Consider the following 15,511-nt stretch of genomic DNA (forward strand, 5'->3'; position numbering starts at 1 on the left):
ATGTAAGTCACTCACGGGATATATGACAGCTTTACACATACGCTATTTGAAACGTCTGTTTGACGTGTCATGGGTATTAAGCTATAGTTTGTAGAAAACTTATCACAAATTTCGGAACTTTTAAACTCTTTTCTAAAAGAGTTTTCCAAAAATTGAAATTCATGGTTTAAGATTCGGATTCCTTTGAGGAATATGATTAATGTTAAGATTCTCAATATGTGAGATTCTTAGTTATTTTGTATAACTGTGATTGCTGGTTTTATCTAGTTCAATCCAGTTTAATCCAGTCTGCATTAGGATGCAAAATAGATGCAATTTGAATTGTATGTGCATTGACAGTGCAGAAAGAATGCGCTTTCACTTTTCCATGCACACAACTGTAAAAGCAAGCTGATATGTACATGTGTACATACGTCTGCAAACTTTCACCGCTTTCAGTCTTTGTTAATACTTGACCGTTACTGTATGTATGTAAATGCAAGTCATGCAAATGCGTGCAGCCGGAACAAAAGTTATGCGAAAAAGTATAAAAATCGTATGTATTACGAATACAAAGAATGTGATTTTTCTGTAGTTTTGAAAAGTTATTTTTAGAAATTCAAATGGGAATTCTACCCACTTCCACTTCGGTCCGACCGGCGGTATAAATACGACCGTGGTTGAGCCCCGCGAGAACACTTCAACGCTTCGTAAAAACTGTTCGTAAATTTTGGAAGTTGTTCCATGCTGTTTTGCACCAGCATGATTTGCATGTCTCATTTTTGCCTCGATTAAGAGAAATTGAGACTAAGAAACTTATTAATTAACCTAGTTAAATATATTGAGTAAGATTTCATGCAAAAGGTTGTATGTAATACTCTTGCTCTAAATTGGAAATAAAACCAATTACGTCAAACTCCGTATTAAATTTAAATCAATTGTGTTCAGCGTAGTTATTCACATATAATCGCGCACACAAAAGTCATCAGTTACATACATAAGTGCACGTAATAATCGCTCAGTACATAAAGTTCACACATACACACATAAGCAACACATTATCAAAGCCAAGGTGCATTTACAGTTCACATCTCATAAAAAACTATCTTCATAAAATTCACTATTTCTCATGAACCCCGACAATTAATAGATGTCAATAAATAAATGTTTTATTTACTCGAGTATAGAATAATATTCGCAGAGATTCGTTGAATTTTACATTATAATTCTGGAAAAGCTAAGCGACCAGCGCTGTACAAATACATCCCTATCAGAAATTTAAAAAAAATAACCTAAATTATCGCAATATACCGTCATCATCAGTCGTATATATTAAAATAAATAAATCTCATCCAACTCTTTTCCTGCTGGAAGAGATCCCAAAATCGCTGCGACGTTTCCCCGTTGCACAGCAATACTCATTCGTTGGAGTAGTAACGCAGTCGCTCTTTTCTCCTCAGTAAGGGTCGTAATTCTTGACCCAATATCCTTGATAAGGGACAGGCCTTCCTTGCCCCACACTCCTGTCGTTTCAACGGCTACGGGAACAAAGTGGAACCTGTCGTGCAGAAATTCATATTTCTTCGCTTTTCGATCTTCGGCCTTGTCGGCTGCTGCACCCTGACGAATGCTTGTTTGTGGGAGATAGGATTTTGCAAAAGTGTCGGTACACGTAAAGTCCCACACCAAGGGCTTTCCTCTCGCCCATGGGACCAAAGTCAGTCCATCAGGACGTTTCCCATCTGGACGTGAGCAACCTGCGGGTTCTTTGATAGCGGGTGCTCCGGCGGAACGTAGGGCCCTCAAAATCACGTCATTTGATGCGGCGTGTCGGGAATGACGACCCGCACTACTCTTGCAACTGAGTCCATGATAGCCTCGTGAAGAAACCTAAATAAATTAGTTTATTCATGTAACGAGATTAGAGTGGGCATAGTCCTGCATCTTATTCAGGAAGGAAGGAAGGACCGTTGAGGGTAGGTTTGCCGGTGAGACGAGATATGACGTGATGGACCTCATCTCACTACCTAGTGAGGTGAGGTCCATGAGCTTAAATTCGCGCATTATCGAAAAAGCAAAAATACGGGTCCGCTTATTCTTTCTGGTGAAGAAACTAAAATTGGTCCCATTAAAATCCTAGCGTACCACTTCACGGCTTCGCGTTGTTAGTCTTTCGGATAATGTACGTATATTAAACATAAATAAATATCTATGTGAATAAATAAATCAGCAGTGAATTAAATTAAATATGCCATGTTACAAGGTTTATATATTTATTTACAAAGATGTGAAACACCTTAATGTCCGACCCTCCGTTACCAACGTTCGGAAAATCCCGGGATTTTTATTGCAAAACCCAAGTTTTTGCTGGGTTTTGGAAATTTTTGTTGATTTTTGTACAATTACATATCGGGTGAGCTGAAACAACTTCTTTAATTTGCATATTACAGCATAACTAATCAAATATTCTTATTTAGCATGAATTCTGAACATTTTCATGTATAGGTTGACTCATACAGGACCGTGCCGACGATGGTTCCAGGAGTTGTCGTCTTTATTGATTATCTTTATTCTTGGTTAGGAAAAGCAACTATGAGTGTGGCAATAAATATTTTTTGAAAAAAAAATCTCTTAGGTGAGGCGCACATAAAAGAATTAAACAAGATTTGCCAGACGCAACAAAATAATTTTGACTACGCTTTTGCATCACCGCAAGATTGCATACAATTACAAAATTTGCATAAATTAATATATCCGTCTAAAAATCAATCAAATTAAGTTCTTTTTGTTCTTAGATGTTCCTGAATGGATATATAAGGTACCTAGATATTTCTATTGCTTACTTAAACCTTCGATTATTTATGGCACCTGATGACAATAATAAATAAAATGATGGCTGGATCGAACACGGTTTCGATATACATATTTGCTACACTTATAGTCTTACTTGATTTGTTTGGCCTTGCGGTGATGCAAAACATAGTCACAATTATTTTATTGCGTCTTGAAAATCCTGTTTAATTCTTTTACATGTGCGTACCTAAGAGAGTTTTTTTTAAATATTTATTGTTCCGTGAGGGGCCCCGCTTTCCGGCTTTCGCCTCACCTCAGAAAAACTCCTATCCATGAAAACCTCGGAGAAAAGGTCTAAAATTTAAAAGCAATACATTTCCAGCGTCCAACGTCTTTCCGGCTGGATGAGTTCCTAAAATTGAGGTGAAGGAGATTGGTTGGGGTAAAACGTGCCGGTTAAAAGCACGTTTGTACATAAGTATATAATTCCAGCATTTAATATTTGCCAAGATTGTTTAGATCAACATGTAATGTTTGATTATTTTTAGATCGAACTTAAATTTTGCCGGAATGACAATTCGTTCACGTTTAATAATTTGAGGACATGATTATATTGGAAAGTATACATGGCTCGGTTTGGTTATAATTCATACTTATGTTACTGAAGGGTAACATACTATACAGAGCCTAAATCCTGCCTGGCCGTAATTATACATGCTGTGGTAGTAGAACACCGGAATTTGGTACCTCTGTCGACACATTATTTTTATAAGTGTCACTAAGCAATAGATCGCATAGTATCCCCGTCCTGATAATCTTAAATACAAATCTTGTTAGAATGTGAACTCTAAATAATTCTTAATAAACGGTACTACCGGTGGTAAGTGTACCATATTGATAATAAATTTGTCACCCAGTGGTAGTAAATTTATTTCCACGTAGCTGATAAATGAAACCTATGAGAAACAATGATAAACAATTTGTAACAAATTTGTAACCGATGGTAATAAATTTATTACCATTAGGGTGAAGTTACGGACAGTTACTGCTGTCTGCTCTCAAATTATTCGAAGTGTTCTTGTCACATTAGAAATGGTAAAATATTGCCAATGTTAACAAAAAATCAACCTTTCGTTACTACCAGATTCAACCTCAATATAATTTTATTAAATACGCATGTGCAGATTGAAGTACAATATAATATATTTTGTAGTACATTTTTACATAAATTTCGCGGCATTCTCCTCCAACTTATCGCTGGTTTCCAAGACTGCTACAATCTCTCCAGATGTCGGCCTCAGTTTACTTATTTGGCTTAGCATTCTCACCAAGAGTTGGTCGATCCCACCCATCGACCCACCTGACAATTGCACCTCACTTAAATTTAGCTCCTTAAATAAACCAGCCAAATAAGATTCAACTCCTTGTCCCCCATCGTATTTTATATGATGAAATATACTTCGTTTCTCATCCCGCTCAAAGTGGTGTAATACCTCGCAAAATATTAACCCTAAAGAATAAATGTCCGAAGCGAAAGTGTAATTTTGCAGTCCCCCTGCAACCTCTAATTCTGGGGCTCGGTATAGCGGTGTCGACACTAGGTTACGTGCCGACACTACGTCATCCCTGCATCCAAAGTTCCCAGACAGAGCGAAATCACCAATCTTAAAAACTACCCTGTCCTCCTGTAATCTAGTATAGAAAATATTGAGAGGTTTTAAATCCCCGTGGATAATTTGGACCGTCGTATGTAGATAATCTAGCCCGGCAGATATTTGTCGAATAATATCCGCTTTAAGTGGAACACTAATCTGATGCTTTTCCTTCCCTAAAAATTGAGCAAGATCACCATCGCATAATTCCATCTGGGGCCTGTTGCATAAAAGTGTTACAATGACAGTTGACAGGGCGACAATTACAGGGCGACAACGACAATTACAATTTATTGCTGTTTCATATAAAATTCATTGACAGTTTGACAAGAATTTGACCTCTGTCAAAGTTTGACAGGTACCTGTCACCATATCCCTTGACAACAAGAAAATTGTGTGAATATAATTATAGAATTATCCACTTTGGCCAGAATCTTACTATGCATCATTCGCATACGTAAGTTACTTCTCAGAGCATTCTTCCGTTATCGGACGAGTATTCTCTACTTTTGACAAAACTTTCGTCAATAATTTTCTCATGTATGCAAAATTGATTTCAAAATTCAGAGTGTTTCGCACTGTTTGAGCCTTATGAGAAAAATATTCTTGAATTTAGCTTCATATTCTTACATTATAGGGTTTCGTTTTTCCCGTCCAAAACTATTTTTTCCCAGGACAGGTGGAAAATGGGAAAAAGTGGTTTTTACCGTCCAAAACGGGAAAAATCAGCTTTCCATGCATTTAGTTATGAAAAAACCTAACTTCTTTAATAATTAGTATTTTCGGAATATTTTTGCATATTCGTAATCTCCATGAAATTCCGAAAATTTTGATATACGACACGGCACACGGCCACTTTTGAACAGTTTTGATTGTTTTGCTGATTTCTCATAAGAATACATGTGAATTTTTAAAATTATCCGAATTCAACCGTATTACCCACTTTTTTTCTCAGAATTTAATGGAGAACACGACTATAAATTTGGGTTTTGAAAATATTAAGTTTTAAAAAAGTTGTTTTGAATCACCCCCAAAAACAGCGTTTTTCCAGTTTTTCCCATTTATCCCATTTCCCACCTATTTTGGGTGGATGGTAAAAATGGGAAAAGGGCACTTTTTCCCACCGCCCTGGTAAACTTGGTTTTTACCAATCGTAACCCTAATTTAGGGATCTCGTGCCAAATTTCAGCTATTTAAGAAAATTTTTGAAAATCGGTGGGGATCACCCTATAGTCCCTTCAGTCATAAAATGTTGAAGTTTTACTCTATATTCCGAATTTATACCTCCATTGGGGTCATTGTGCCAAATTTCAGCCTTCTACGACTTTTTCGAATTCTGCATCAATGACCCTACCCGACCTATATGACCCCCACCGGTTAAAATTGGATTTTTTTTAAATGCATCAACTAAACCAATAAGAGTATAAATTTCTCATTAATTAAGTAATATAATGCAGTTTAAAAAAGATACGATTTGCATTAATTTATTAAGAGTAACAACGATGAAATAAGATTTGACAGAGGAAAATAGTCCTGTCGAATTTTTCTGACAATTTTACAAGTTTTTGTCAAGTTAAATTCTATGCAACAAACCTTTGAAATTATTCTGACAATTTTATGTCATGACAGCCAAAAATCTCCTGTCGCTGTCAATTGTCAATGTCAATTATATGCAACGGAAATCATGACAATTTTGGAAATTGTCATGACATTTTGTCAATATTATCTTTATGCAACAAGCCCCTGCATGTATAGCAATGCAGAGGTGGCCTCGTCTCCAGGCATACTCTTTTCACCGGGTTCTGTCCAGAACTCGTAATATCGGACCACGTTCGGATTTGAATAAGTGGAAATGTTATTTATCAGGGTGTCTTGTTTGATTTGGCAAATTAGTGGCTCCTTAAATTGAGTTATTACTTTGATGGCAAACATTTGTTTATCCTGTCCTTCGGCGGCCCATACAGAGCCAAAGGATCCCTTTCCAATCATTCGCTGAGGGATGAGGTGACCGGATGGTTTCCAAGTTTTTTCAGAATTGGGATATACATCTTTAATAGAAGAATGATCCAGCATGGCTTCGCGACCAGAATAAGTTTGCGTGATGGTAGTCGAGATTTGATGGATTTCTTGTTCCGTAGGGAAAATGTTATGTTCCGGTATGGCTGAGTCAAACGTGACATTTAAATCGGTCGTGTGTACAGTTAAAAACTTTGCGGCACCTGTTAAAGAAAGTATGCTTACAATTTTAAGAAGTTGCAAACAAATCGTAACTAGCGGAGTTCGTACGGTAAGGCAGCTCTACTTAATGATAATGATATGATGACAATTGGGTGTTAAATTTTATATATTACCAAAGGAAAATAAGGCAAAAACCGATATACAGCATGAGCATGGATGTGTGGATTTATGCACCGATGTAAAAATGTTTTCGTAAATATAGGGTGTCCCATTTTTTCCGGTTTAGCGAGAAAACCTTAATCATCATCAAAAAAATCAAGAGTTACCATAGTAACTCCGTTGATCACGATTTTAGTCCTCGCTATGTACAGTGTAATAACAAACTATTGTTGATTTTCAAAAGTAGAACTAATCAAGTAAGGTTGATCACGTACGATAAATGGCTAACCGTTTAACAGGGCAGACATCCTCAAAGTTGAATAATTGTCCTCCCGAATTTAGGCAATGTAAACGCCAATATTTACCGAAAAGTTTGACCGCACATTTTTCAATACTTGTCCCGCACAGTTTGGCTGCCTTCCAGCGTTTCGCCGAAAATTGAACGGCATCCTTAAAAAATTAATATTGTTAATTTGTTATTGAACTCACCAGTGTAGTATTGTACCACAAAGTAGTCCGTGTTATGTGGGATCGTGAGTTTTGTGAGTGCTTGCACAGTTTGTGCATAATTTCCGAGGGACGGGATTAAACCCAATTTGTCCAGCTGGATTATTCTGGTAAAAGTTTTACTATAGTCAAGCTGACGGAATGTTTTTTCCATAGCGTCGTCCACACTGCTAGGATCAAACGGGTTAACTGTCGGGCTATCATTCGTCTCGGTTACCATGGTTACGGAACCTTGCTGAACTTTAGAGTTGGAGGACTCACTGGATATTGCATTAGATCTGTCAACCTTTAAAATGGTTGGCAAACTGACATATTGATCCTCGTGATAAACCTATTAGTAAATTTGGGATCAATTTAATATTAAAATATACATGATAAATTTTTTTTAGACACTTACAGACTTAAATGTCTGAAAAGTTGACTCAATTATAACCGTTTCTTCTTTATTTGGCCATTCAGTTGGTTCATAGGACCAAGGATTCTGATTTTTAGTTAGCATCCATTTCGCTGCTCCTAGTAAATTATTAATATTTTTAACAATATGGAAATTAATTAATTGGTATCAAACTATAACTAATTACTCAGAATGGCCACCCTTTTAATGCTTGGTAACTGATCGACCCTGTCAACTTTGTCCCTTTGGATTAAATCTACCCGCGAAAATATAGCGCAACAAAGTACCTCAGCAATCTTTGATAATGGAAACTGAAGAAAGGCCTGAGCCCAGTGGGTCGTTAATATCTCAACCTTACCCTCCAATATCTGCTTGTATAAAGATTTTCATAAAATATTTATTTTATACTTCCATTTATTTGTAACAAACCATCGCTTCCTCCATGAAAGGCTGGAAATAAATGACATGATCCTCCCCAGTACTACAAGACACGGAACTTTCCCTACTCTCCTTTAAATGTAACGTCCTGCACGCCGCCACAATGCCAGGATATTTTTCCAAAAACCGTTTAGCTTTTTCTGGTAGGTCTTGCAAATCTCGATCCTTTCGACGTTTCCGGTCCGTGTTCATTTCAATTGATGGGCACCACCTGTTTATAAGAATATAGTCCTAAATTATTATGAGGGCAATAAATTCCACGGAGAATTTCTAAAATTCAAACTCTATCAAATTCCTGTTTATACAATGTATAAAAAAAATGTGGTATTTGTTTACCGAAAATTATGAAGTGTAGAAAGGAGAATTAATTGACAAAACTGAAAAAATATATTTTGGCAAGAACGGAGTGAATAATTTACCACACGTTCAACATATATATATAAATGGAGTCACTTCCCAACATATTTGTATAACAACTCTATTCGCTTTGTGTTCATGAACCCATCCCACATGGTCCATCTGACACGCATACTGTCTCTACCATTACGAGAACACGAAATATTTCATGAACACTCTCACTCATGAAATGAAGCTCTTCCTAAAGAAAGACAGGTTCTTGCTTTATTAAGTAATAGGCATAATCGCAGCGACATACATACATATGTCTACACATACCACCCGAAACCATGGGCTTCTATACGCATATGTATACATATAAGTATGTCCGATCTAGAGTTAGATTTGTACACATATGTATACATATAAGTATGTACGTACATGCATAGGCTTGCTCTCATGAGACGTTACATGAATACTTTTATTCATGAAGAGATGGACAAATTCTTGTGTATTGGAGTTAGTGTGTAAATCGTCATAGTTTCACACAGCATAGTAAGTATCACATAATTATGATGCGATGCGATGAATCTCATGAGCAACATAGACGTATGTACATACATATATACGTATGTTAATAAAGACAAAGCACGTATGTACAGATGGGCATATATCCAATCATGATACATTTAACGATATGTTAAATATCGCCTCTTATGCCCCTGTTACACTATCATGATCAAAAATGATGATTAACTAGCAATCTATCTATTTGCATTGGGTCAGCTACACTTGCATTGTAAGGGTAACGCAAACCCGGGTAAATTATAGTGATAGCGTTTTACTAGTGAAACTTTACTAGTTAATCATCCAAATGAGTGATTAATCAGCTACTCTGGCTACACTGTGGCAGAGTTTTACGCTGAAAAAAAGGGCGCCAAGTCTCATCCTTCATTTCAGTCGTCATCTGATTAATAAATTTGGCACTGTATATTGATTACTGCTAATAAAATTCCATGCAAAATTAATTGCTTGTAGTGCAAATTGACCTTCCATTTATAATAACTAATAAGAAATTATTATTTTAAAGCTTAATTTGTCATTTTCTGACATGAGACTGGTTTGTTTCCCGCCGAAAAATAATCATTCCATCTAACCATTGTTAAGTTTTGCAGTGTAGCCACAATACCTGTGATCGTAATAAACTCTGGAGTTAACTCTATTCATTTGATCATGATAGTGTAACAGGGGCATTAGAGGGCCGTGTATTTTAAACATGTATTTAGTCCTTACAAAAATCCGATGCAGTTCATTTAAATATTTTTTACCGAAAAATTCCGATTTGTGTGGGTTATCGGTGGAGTAGATGTTTGGAATACCGATTTCTTTACGATTTTGAATTGATTCAGAACGAATTTCAGTTGTGCCAAGTTTCTTACATAGTTTTCAAGTTGGTCATAATTAAGTTGTGTTACGACGTGCTTGATAATTTGCGATTCCAAAGAAACAGTCACTACCAATTACTAGATATATTGAGAGTTAGGTGGAGGTGTAGGGTTCACCGTGAAGTAAAACAACAAACACCAAAACGCAAGATATTGAAATAATACGGCCCGCGAGCATCTAGAACATCAATATGCTACCAACCAAAAAATTCAAAATACTGGACCAGAGTAAGTTCTACGTTTCAATATGTATGTCATTTTCAAATACATTGATCTGGTCGAGTTATTAATGTTTGACAAACATTGATTTGCTACATTGTGTTGATTCAGCAGTATTATTATCAGACTTCGGACATTTATTTACTATCAAACCAGAAAAAAATTGTTTTATATTTTTATTAAAAACCCGAAAATATTTTCTTAAATATTTTTTTCCAAATTCATATTAACGTCTATATCTTACTACTTAAAGCTCAAAATGACAAACAAATTCCATTTCCAGATTTTCTGCAGTAATTTTTGGTCCTCTATCGCCTAAAAGATATATTTGGGTTAGATTATAGCAGTGTGGACCGGTTTTGTCGGTCACCAGGTTATTGCATTTTTGGACGTTTCAGAAAAGTCTAATTTTATCAGGTTAATCTAAAAAAATTTCAAAAAATTTTGAATTTTTTTTTAAATTTCTGAAATACGGAATGAATGAAGCTCGACTGATTGGGGTGTGATGTTTTCTTAAGTTAGTTGGCAAGTGCTCGGAAATATGGATTGATTAAAAAAAATTTGGGAGTATTTGATAAAAGTCTTAGAATTCTCGGATTCGTAATCCAATGATTTGTGAAAATGTAATTTTCATAGCAAATTTCACAATATTTGTAATTATTTGTATGATGAGCATAATTTTCAATTTTAAATGGCACTAAACGGGAATTTAGTCTATTATTTCGAGTAAAAAATATTTCTTCTAAAAATCGTCCAAATATTTACATTTTCTAAAACTCCAAAAAATTAAAACCATTGAAAATTTTTTTCGCCATTATGACCTATTCATGACCATAAAGACCCCTGTCAAGTTTCACCGAGACCCGGTGCAAATTGAAAGAGTCGATAATAAATAAATAACCGATGTATGATTATTAATCATAATGCTGGCTCTGTATTTGTATCTTTAACGTTACTATTTGTATGCGACTACCAGATACATTACTGTTTATAGGACACGCCTTTTGGTCCCTGGATTCAATGTACATCTGCTCAAGCAGGAGTACCACTAATCTTTAATGACAACTATATAATTGTCAAAAGCTTACTGTATGATTGAATGGTATTATTTCGCAGGATCTGACAATATGCATACATCTTCGAAATGAAATACAATTCTTTTCTAGGAATTTTTGTTATGAAATTTTTCTAAAGTTAGGGCCTCATATTATACGACTCCTGTCTAGTCATCTTTTTATGAAATATGTACATACGTATGTATGTAATGATGAATATCAATTGAATAAGAACTAGAACAAATGAAGTACAATCAATACTATTTCATTAATATAGTTTCTCAAAATTTACAGAAAAGGAAGCAATCGCGGCAATAATCAACGCAACGTTTTCATCGCATGAAAATGAACTTGCCAAAATTAACAAGTTTTACTAAATATGCCTTCAGGACGCTACAGACGGTGCCAATTGTAAGTTGTTTCTAAAATCCAAGGTTATAAGTAAACCCTTATAACAAATATAATTACGGGGTGATGCAAATATGTCAAAGAGACTATCCCACTGAATAGGGCCTACTCCATAAGTCTCCATAAGAATCTTTTAAAATGGACACATCAAAAGTATTTCAGCATCGTTGACATCATCTGACGTGTATAGTTAGCTGGGTCAAGCTCATTGGGAATAAATCATGCTCATTCTCGTCTTAGTACATACGAGGGGCAATCAATAAGTAATACAAATACTAATATATCACGAAGGTCATTTGTTTCCATTAATTTTGTGACTTTTGAACATAATGCTCTCCCAATTCAAGTCCACTTTCACCACTGTTGATAAGTTGTTTCATTCCTTCACAAAAAATTATTTAGTGAAGTTATTTGGTAAAAAACGCTCGCACGAGATAACCCCGTCATCACTCTCAAATCTTCTTCCCCGGATTATTTTTTTAATATGTGAGAATGGATAAAAGTAACTGGGTGTCAGATCGGTAGCATATGGTGGGTGGTCAACTAGCCAGAATGCAGATCGGTCCAGGGCAGTTTGGCAATCTTAGCAGTGGGAGACAAATTTTTGTCGTTAAACAAAAAAATCAACTTTTAAATTATTTTCTTGCCTTATTTTTGACATGGTCGCGCAATTCATCCAGTACTTCTAGACAATGATAAACATTCATTGAGCTTCGTTTTGGAATAAAATCTGTATGCAGGACTCCATGGGGATTCCAAAAAATAGTGGCTATCATCTTCCTTTCAGACATTGTTGTTTTTGCGATGAATTTTTGCGATGTCAAAAAATTCTGTTGCGGATTCGCCTTGCAATGCAAAAAACCGTAAGGAAAAACTGATTTTCCGAATTTCCATTCTTGCTCACGATTTCTGACTTTATTCAAACTTTGTGAAAGAATGAGATATAGGAATCTCAGGATTTTTGGAACACAATCAACAGGATGTATCAGGAATGAATGGGGAAAATCTTATATTTGAGGGGTAGATTCGCAATACTTATTGATAGCCCCTCGTACATGGTTAACAACATTACTATTATTGATATGATACTACATGTAATGTTCACGTTTCATCCCATAACCTCAAACTTAAATTATCACATTTAGGGTTGTGCGTTTCCGGCTTCCTGTGAATAAATTCCCGGAATATTATGAGTTTTGGGAACATTCACAATATGGAATATTGCATATATTTCCAAATTTACCTCAAATCTTGTTCATTTTCCCGGAAAATTAGGAGTTTTGGGAATCTCAAAATTTCCAAAATTCCAGCAACTTTGTGTACGGGACAACCCTACTCACATTACAAAACTTTGTATTTTACAGGTACTGTATAAGGCCAAGTACACCGAAGAAGTCATTGTTTCCCGAGATACGTGGGCCACGGCCTGCCTTACATACAATACAGAGAAATGTACAGCACTTTTGTGTCAGGAAATTCTTACAAGTGCCGACTGTAATGGAACGGATGGAGTTCCTGCCTATAAGAAATATGGCATTTTAAGTAAGAACTCAAATAAATAAAATCTAAAGCCATATTTCTAATGATAGACTTACACCAAAGATGGGGTCGGATTGACCATTAACAAAGCCAATGACTTCTGTCTATCTCCTGCAAACATTGCGGATGCAATGCTGTGGCCTACCCAAGAAGCTAAGGAGGAACGTAAAAGGGTGTCAAATTTAATTGATAAATTTAAACTGGTACGCAGCAATTATTACGGAAGTCAACATGTTATGTCGTCATGAGCAAATCGCCAGTCGCAATTGATCCATAAGCCCTTTCGTATCTTATGGAAGCCTAATTGGAGTAAGACGGGCGTCCGATAACTTCTCGGCCACATTTTCGACGACATAATATGTTGATCCTTTTTTATTATTAATAAAATAGGATGGTGGATAAACCACCAACAAATATATTACGCATATACCTGTAAATTATTTCTTGTAATTTATATAGAATGAATATAAAACTGGCAAGCCGGAGGAGTCGGAAGATGCTTCATGTCCAAAAGACGCCCTCTCAAAAGATATACTCTCAAAATTCCAAGAAATTTATCTCGAGGCTTTGGAAACGTCGCTCTTTAAAAACTCCATAGAAATTTTTGAGTACTTAATACGAGCCTTTCATGAGGATAGATACCTATTTGTTGTAAGTGTTATCACAATAATTTGAAATGCTAAACTTAATGGGTGTCATAAATCCCCTATCTATATAGGGAGGAGTTTCAATTAATTCTAAAGATTACTGTAACGCTTACCTGTCACAAAGTGATATTGCCGAGGTGACAAATGTGGTGATGACATCCATCGAAAATGATTTAGGTAACGAATACACCCGTGAATGGCGCACCTCGCCCACCTTAAAACTCATAACTTATCGTAAGTTTAGTAAACCAAGAAGTTACAAGTAGACAAGGGTAATGCTCTTCCCCAAAATATGTTTAGAATGCGCAGGTCACATGAGGGGACAGCCAGCAAAGATGTTTATTGACTCGGCAAAGTCAGGAGAGCGAGCCTTCCTAACTGAAGCGGAGATAAATCAGTTGGAAACAAGTATTTTTGGTTCCCGTCATGAGGCCGTTGTCATCTCCACATGATCCCAATCACCAAACGATGTGGAACGTCTTACTACTACTGAAATTGTAGAGTCCACACTTTTGCAATCGCCCCATATTCTATCTCCGAATTCCTGTGATATCGAGTCCCTGTATAATGGCTGTCCAAATTGGCTTGATGCTACTGACTTGACCAATTCAAGTTCAATTATTCCGAGTTTTGAATTAATTGCTTGGGTTCCACACGTGTCATCCTCTTCTTGTGAGGTTGTTGTATTTGAAAAAGATCAATCAGAACTAAGCTTGGAGATAGACGGAGGTCTCCGAGTTTGGACAGATGATGAGTACATGAATAGTCAAGAAAGACCACAAATGGTAGGAAAATATTCTCGCACATAAATTCGTATATTTTTATAAATCCGTAATAAATGTTAAAAGTCATGGCAGAACCCGGAACTTTAAAATGAACATGTTATTCTTTTTGCTTTTTCAGCTTTTAAAAAATGAAGATATAATAAAAATGGCATCCATATTTGAAGAGGACTGGCTAGTTGGTTGTAGGTCTTTATTAAACAAACTATTTGAACCGATCGAACAAGAGGGAATGAATTGGTCTGGGAGATCTACGAATGGATATAAGCATGCTGCCTTTATTAATAATCCGAAAACATTCTTTATTTTTTGTAAGCACAATATTTTTTGTATTTTTTATTCCTTGGTTTTTTCTATAAATATTTAACTAGTGTTTATTTTTAGATTTTTTCCGCCTAACAAAAACAGCAAGGGAACAAAATCTTAATTTGCAGCAAGTGCATACCGATAAGTCTATTGAATTGGAACCTTTAACAGAGCATGAGTTTACGAAGGCTAAATATCACATTTTTATTGATAAGGGAACGAAAACAACAAAAAAGACGAGTTGCTAAATAAATATAATGAATGAATATACGTGATGGTTTTTTTTACTCTTGATCGGATTGTTTTAAATTCCAAACTGTCACTGTGACTGTTATTAAATATGGAACCCTGAGAATAAACGAAAACTTTACACGTTAATTTAACTTTGCCGCAAAATGTTGATGGTTAGTCCAAAAAACCAAGGCGTTAAGAAATGTTTTGAGCAATTGTGATTATTGACAAAATTTTCAGTAATTAATATACATGAAAATAATGGCATAGGCAAAGAAGATATCTCCACGAGTATTTTCGATCTAGCTGTTACTTGAATTAACCTGAACTAACAAGGAACACCCGTGGCCGTATTCAGATAGCAGGGTAACCTGAAAAGTTACCCAGGTTTTCACTTACCCCCATTCACAAATTTTTTGTTCTTTTATTCCTGGGCTATCTCC

General features: G+C 35.8%; 2 protein-coding genes across 6 annotated transcripts; one reads left to right on the forward strand and one right to left on the reverse strand.

Moving 5' to 3' along the window:
- Positions 1-3,917: 3,917 nt before the first annotated feature.
- Positions 3,918-8,663, reverse strand: LOC110854859. 4 transcript variants are annotated; one of them, XM_035855643.1, is made up of 8 exons: positions 8,437-8,650; positions 8,092-8,311; positions 8,021-8,030; positions 7,850-7,918; positions 7,666-7,781; positions 7,267-7,599; positions 7,037-7,211; positions 3,918-6,643 (listed from the first exon to the last, which is right to left on the reverse strand). In XM_035855643.1, the coding sequence occupies exons 2-8, from the start codon at positions 8,290-8,292 to the stop codon at positions 6,153-6,155; spliced, it is 1,395 nt and encodes a 464-aa protein (XP_035711536.1). In that variant the 5' UTR covers positions 8,293-8,311; positions 8,437-8,650; the 3' UTR covers positions 3,918-6,152. The 4 variants fall into 4 exon arrangements, with proteins under 4 accessions (XP_035711536.1, XP_035711535.1, XP_035711537.1 ...); XM_035855645.1 differs by adding an exon at positions 6,776-6,897 and having other exon boundaries at positions 6,487-6,643; positions 7,850-8,030; positions 8,437-8,663; XM_035855642.1 differs by having other exon boundaries at positions 7,850-8,030; positions 8,437-8,652.
- Positions 8,664-9,981: 1,318 nt separating this feature from the next.
- Positions 9,982-15,103, forward strand: LOC118437079. 2 transcript variants are annotated; one of them, XM_035855864.1, is made up of 9 exons: positions 9,982-10,109; positions 11,450-11,566; positions 12,928-13,105; positions 13,166-13,305; positions 13,562-13,753; positions 13,821-13,983; positions 14,050-14,534; positions 14,653-14,842; positions 14,916-15,103. In XM_035855864.1, exons 2-7 carry the CDS (start codon positions 11,495-11,497, stop codon positions 14,199-14,201), a joined length of 897 nt encoding a protein of 298 aa, XP_035711757.1. In that variant the 5' UTR covers positions 9,982-10,109; positions 11,450-11,494; the 3' UTR covers positions 14,202-14,534; positions 14,653-14,842; positions 14,916-15,103. The 2 variants fall into 2 exon arrangements, with proteins under 2 accessions (XP_035711757.1, XP_035711758.1); XM_035855865.1 differs by having other exon boundaries at positions 14,059-14,534.
- Positions 15,104-15,511: the final 408 nt, after the last annotated feature.

This window comes from Folsomia candida, unplaced genomic scaffold (assembly GCF_002217175.1).
Source record: "Folsomia candida strain VU population unplaced genomic scaffold, ASM221717v1 Fcan01_Sc011, whole genome shotgun sequence".
Lineage (NCBI taxonomy): Eukaryota > Metazoa > Arthropoda > Collembola > Entomobryomorpha > Isotomidae > Folsomia > Folsomia candida.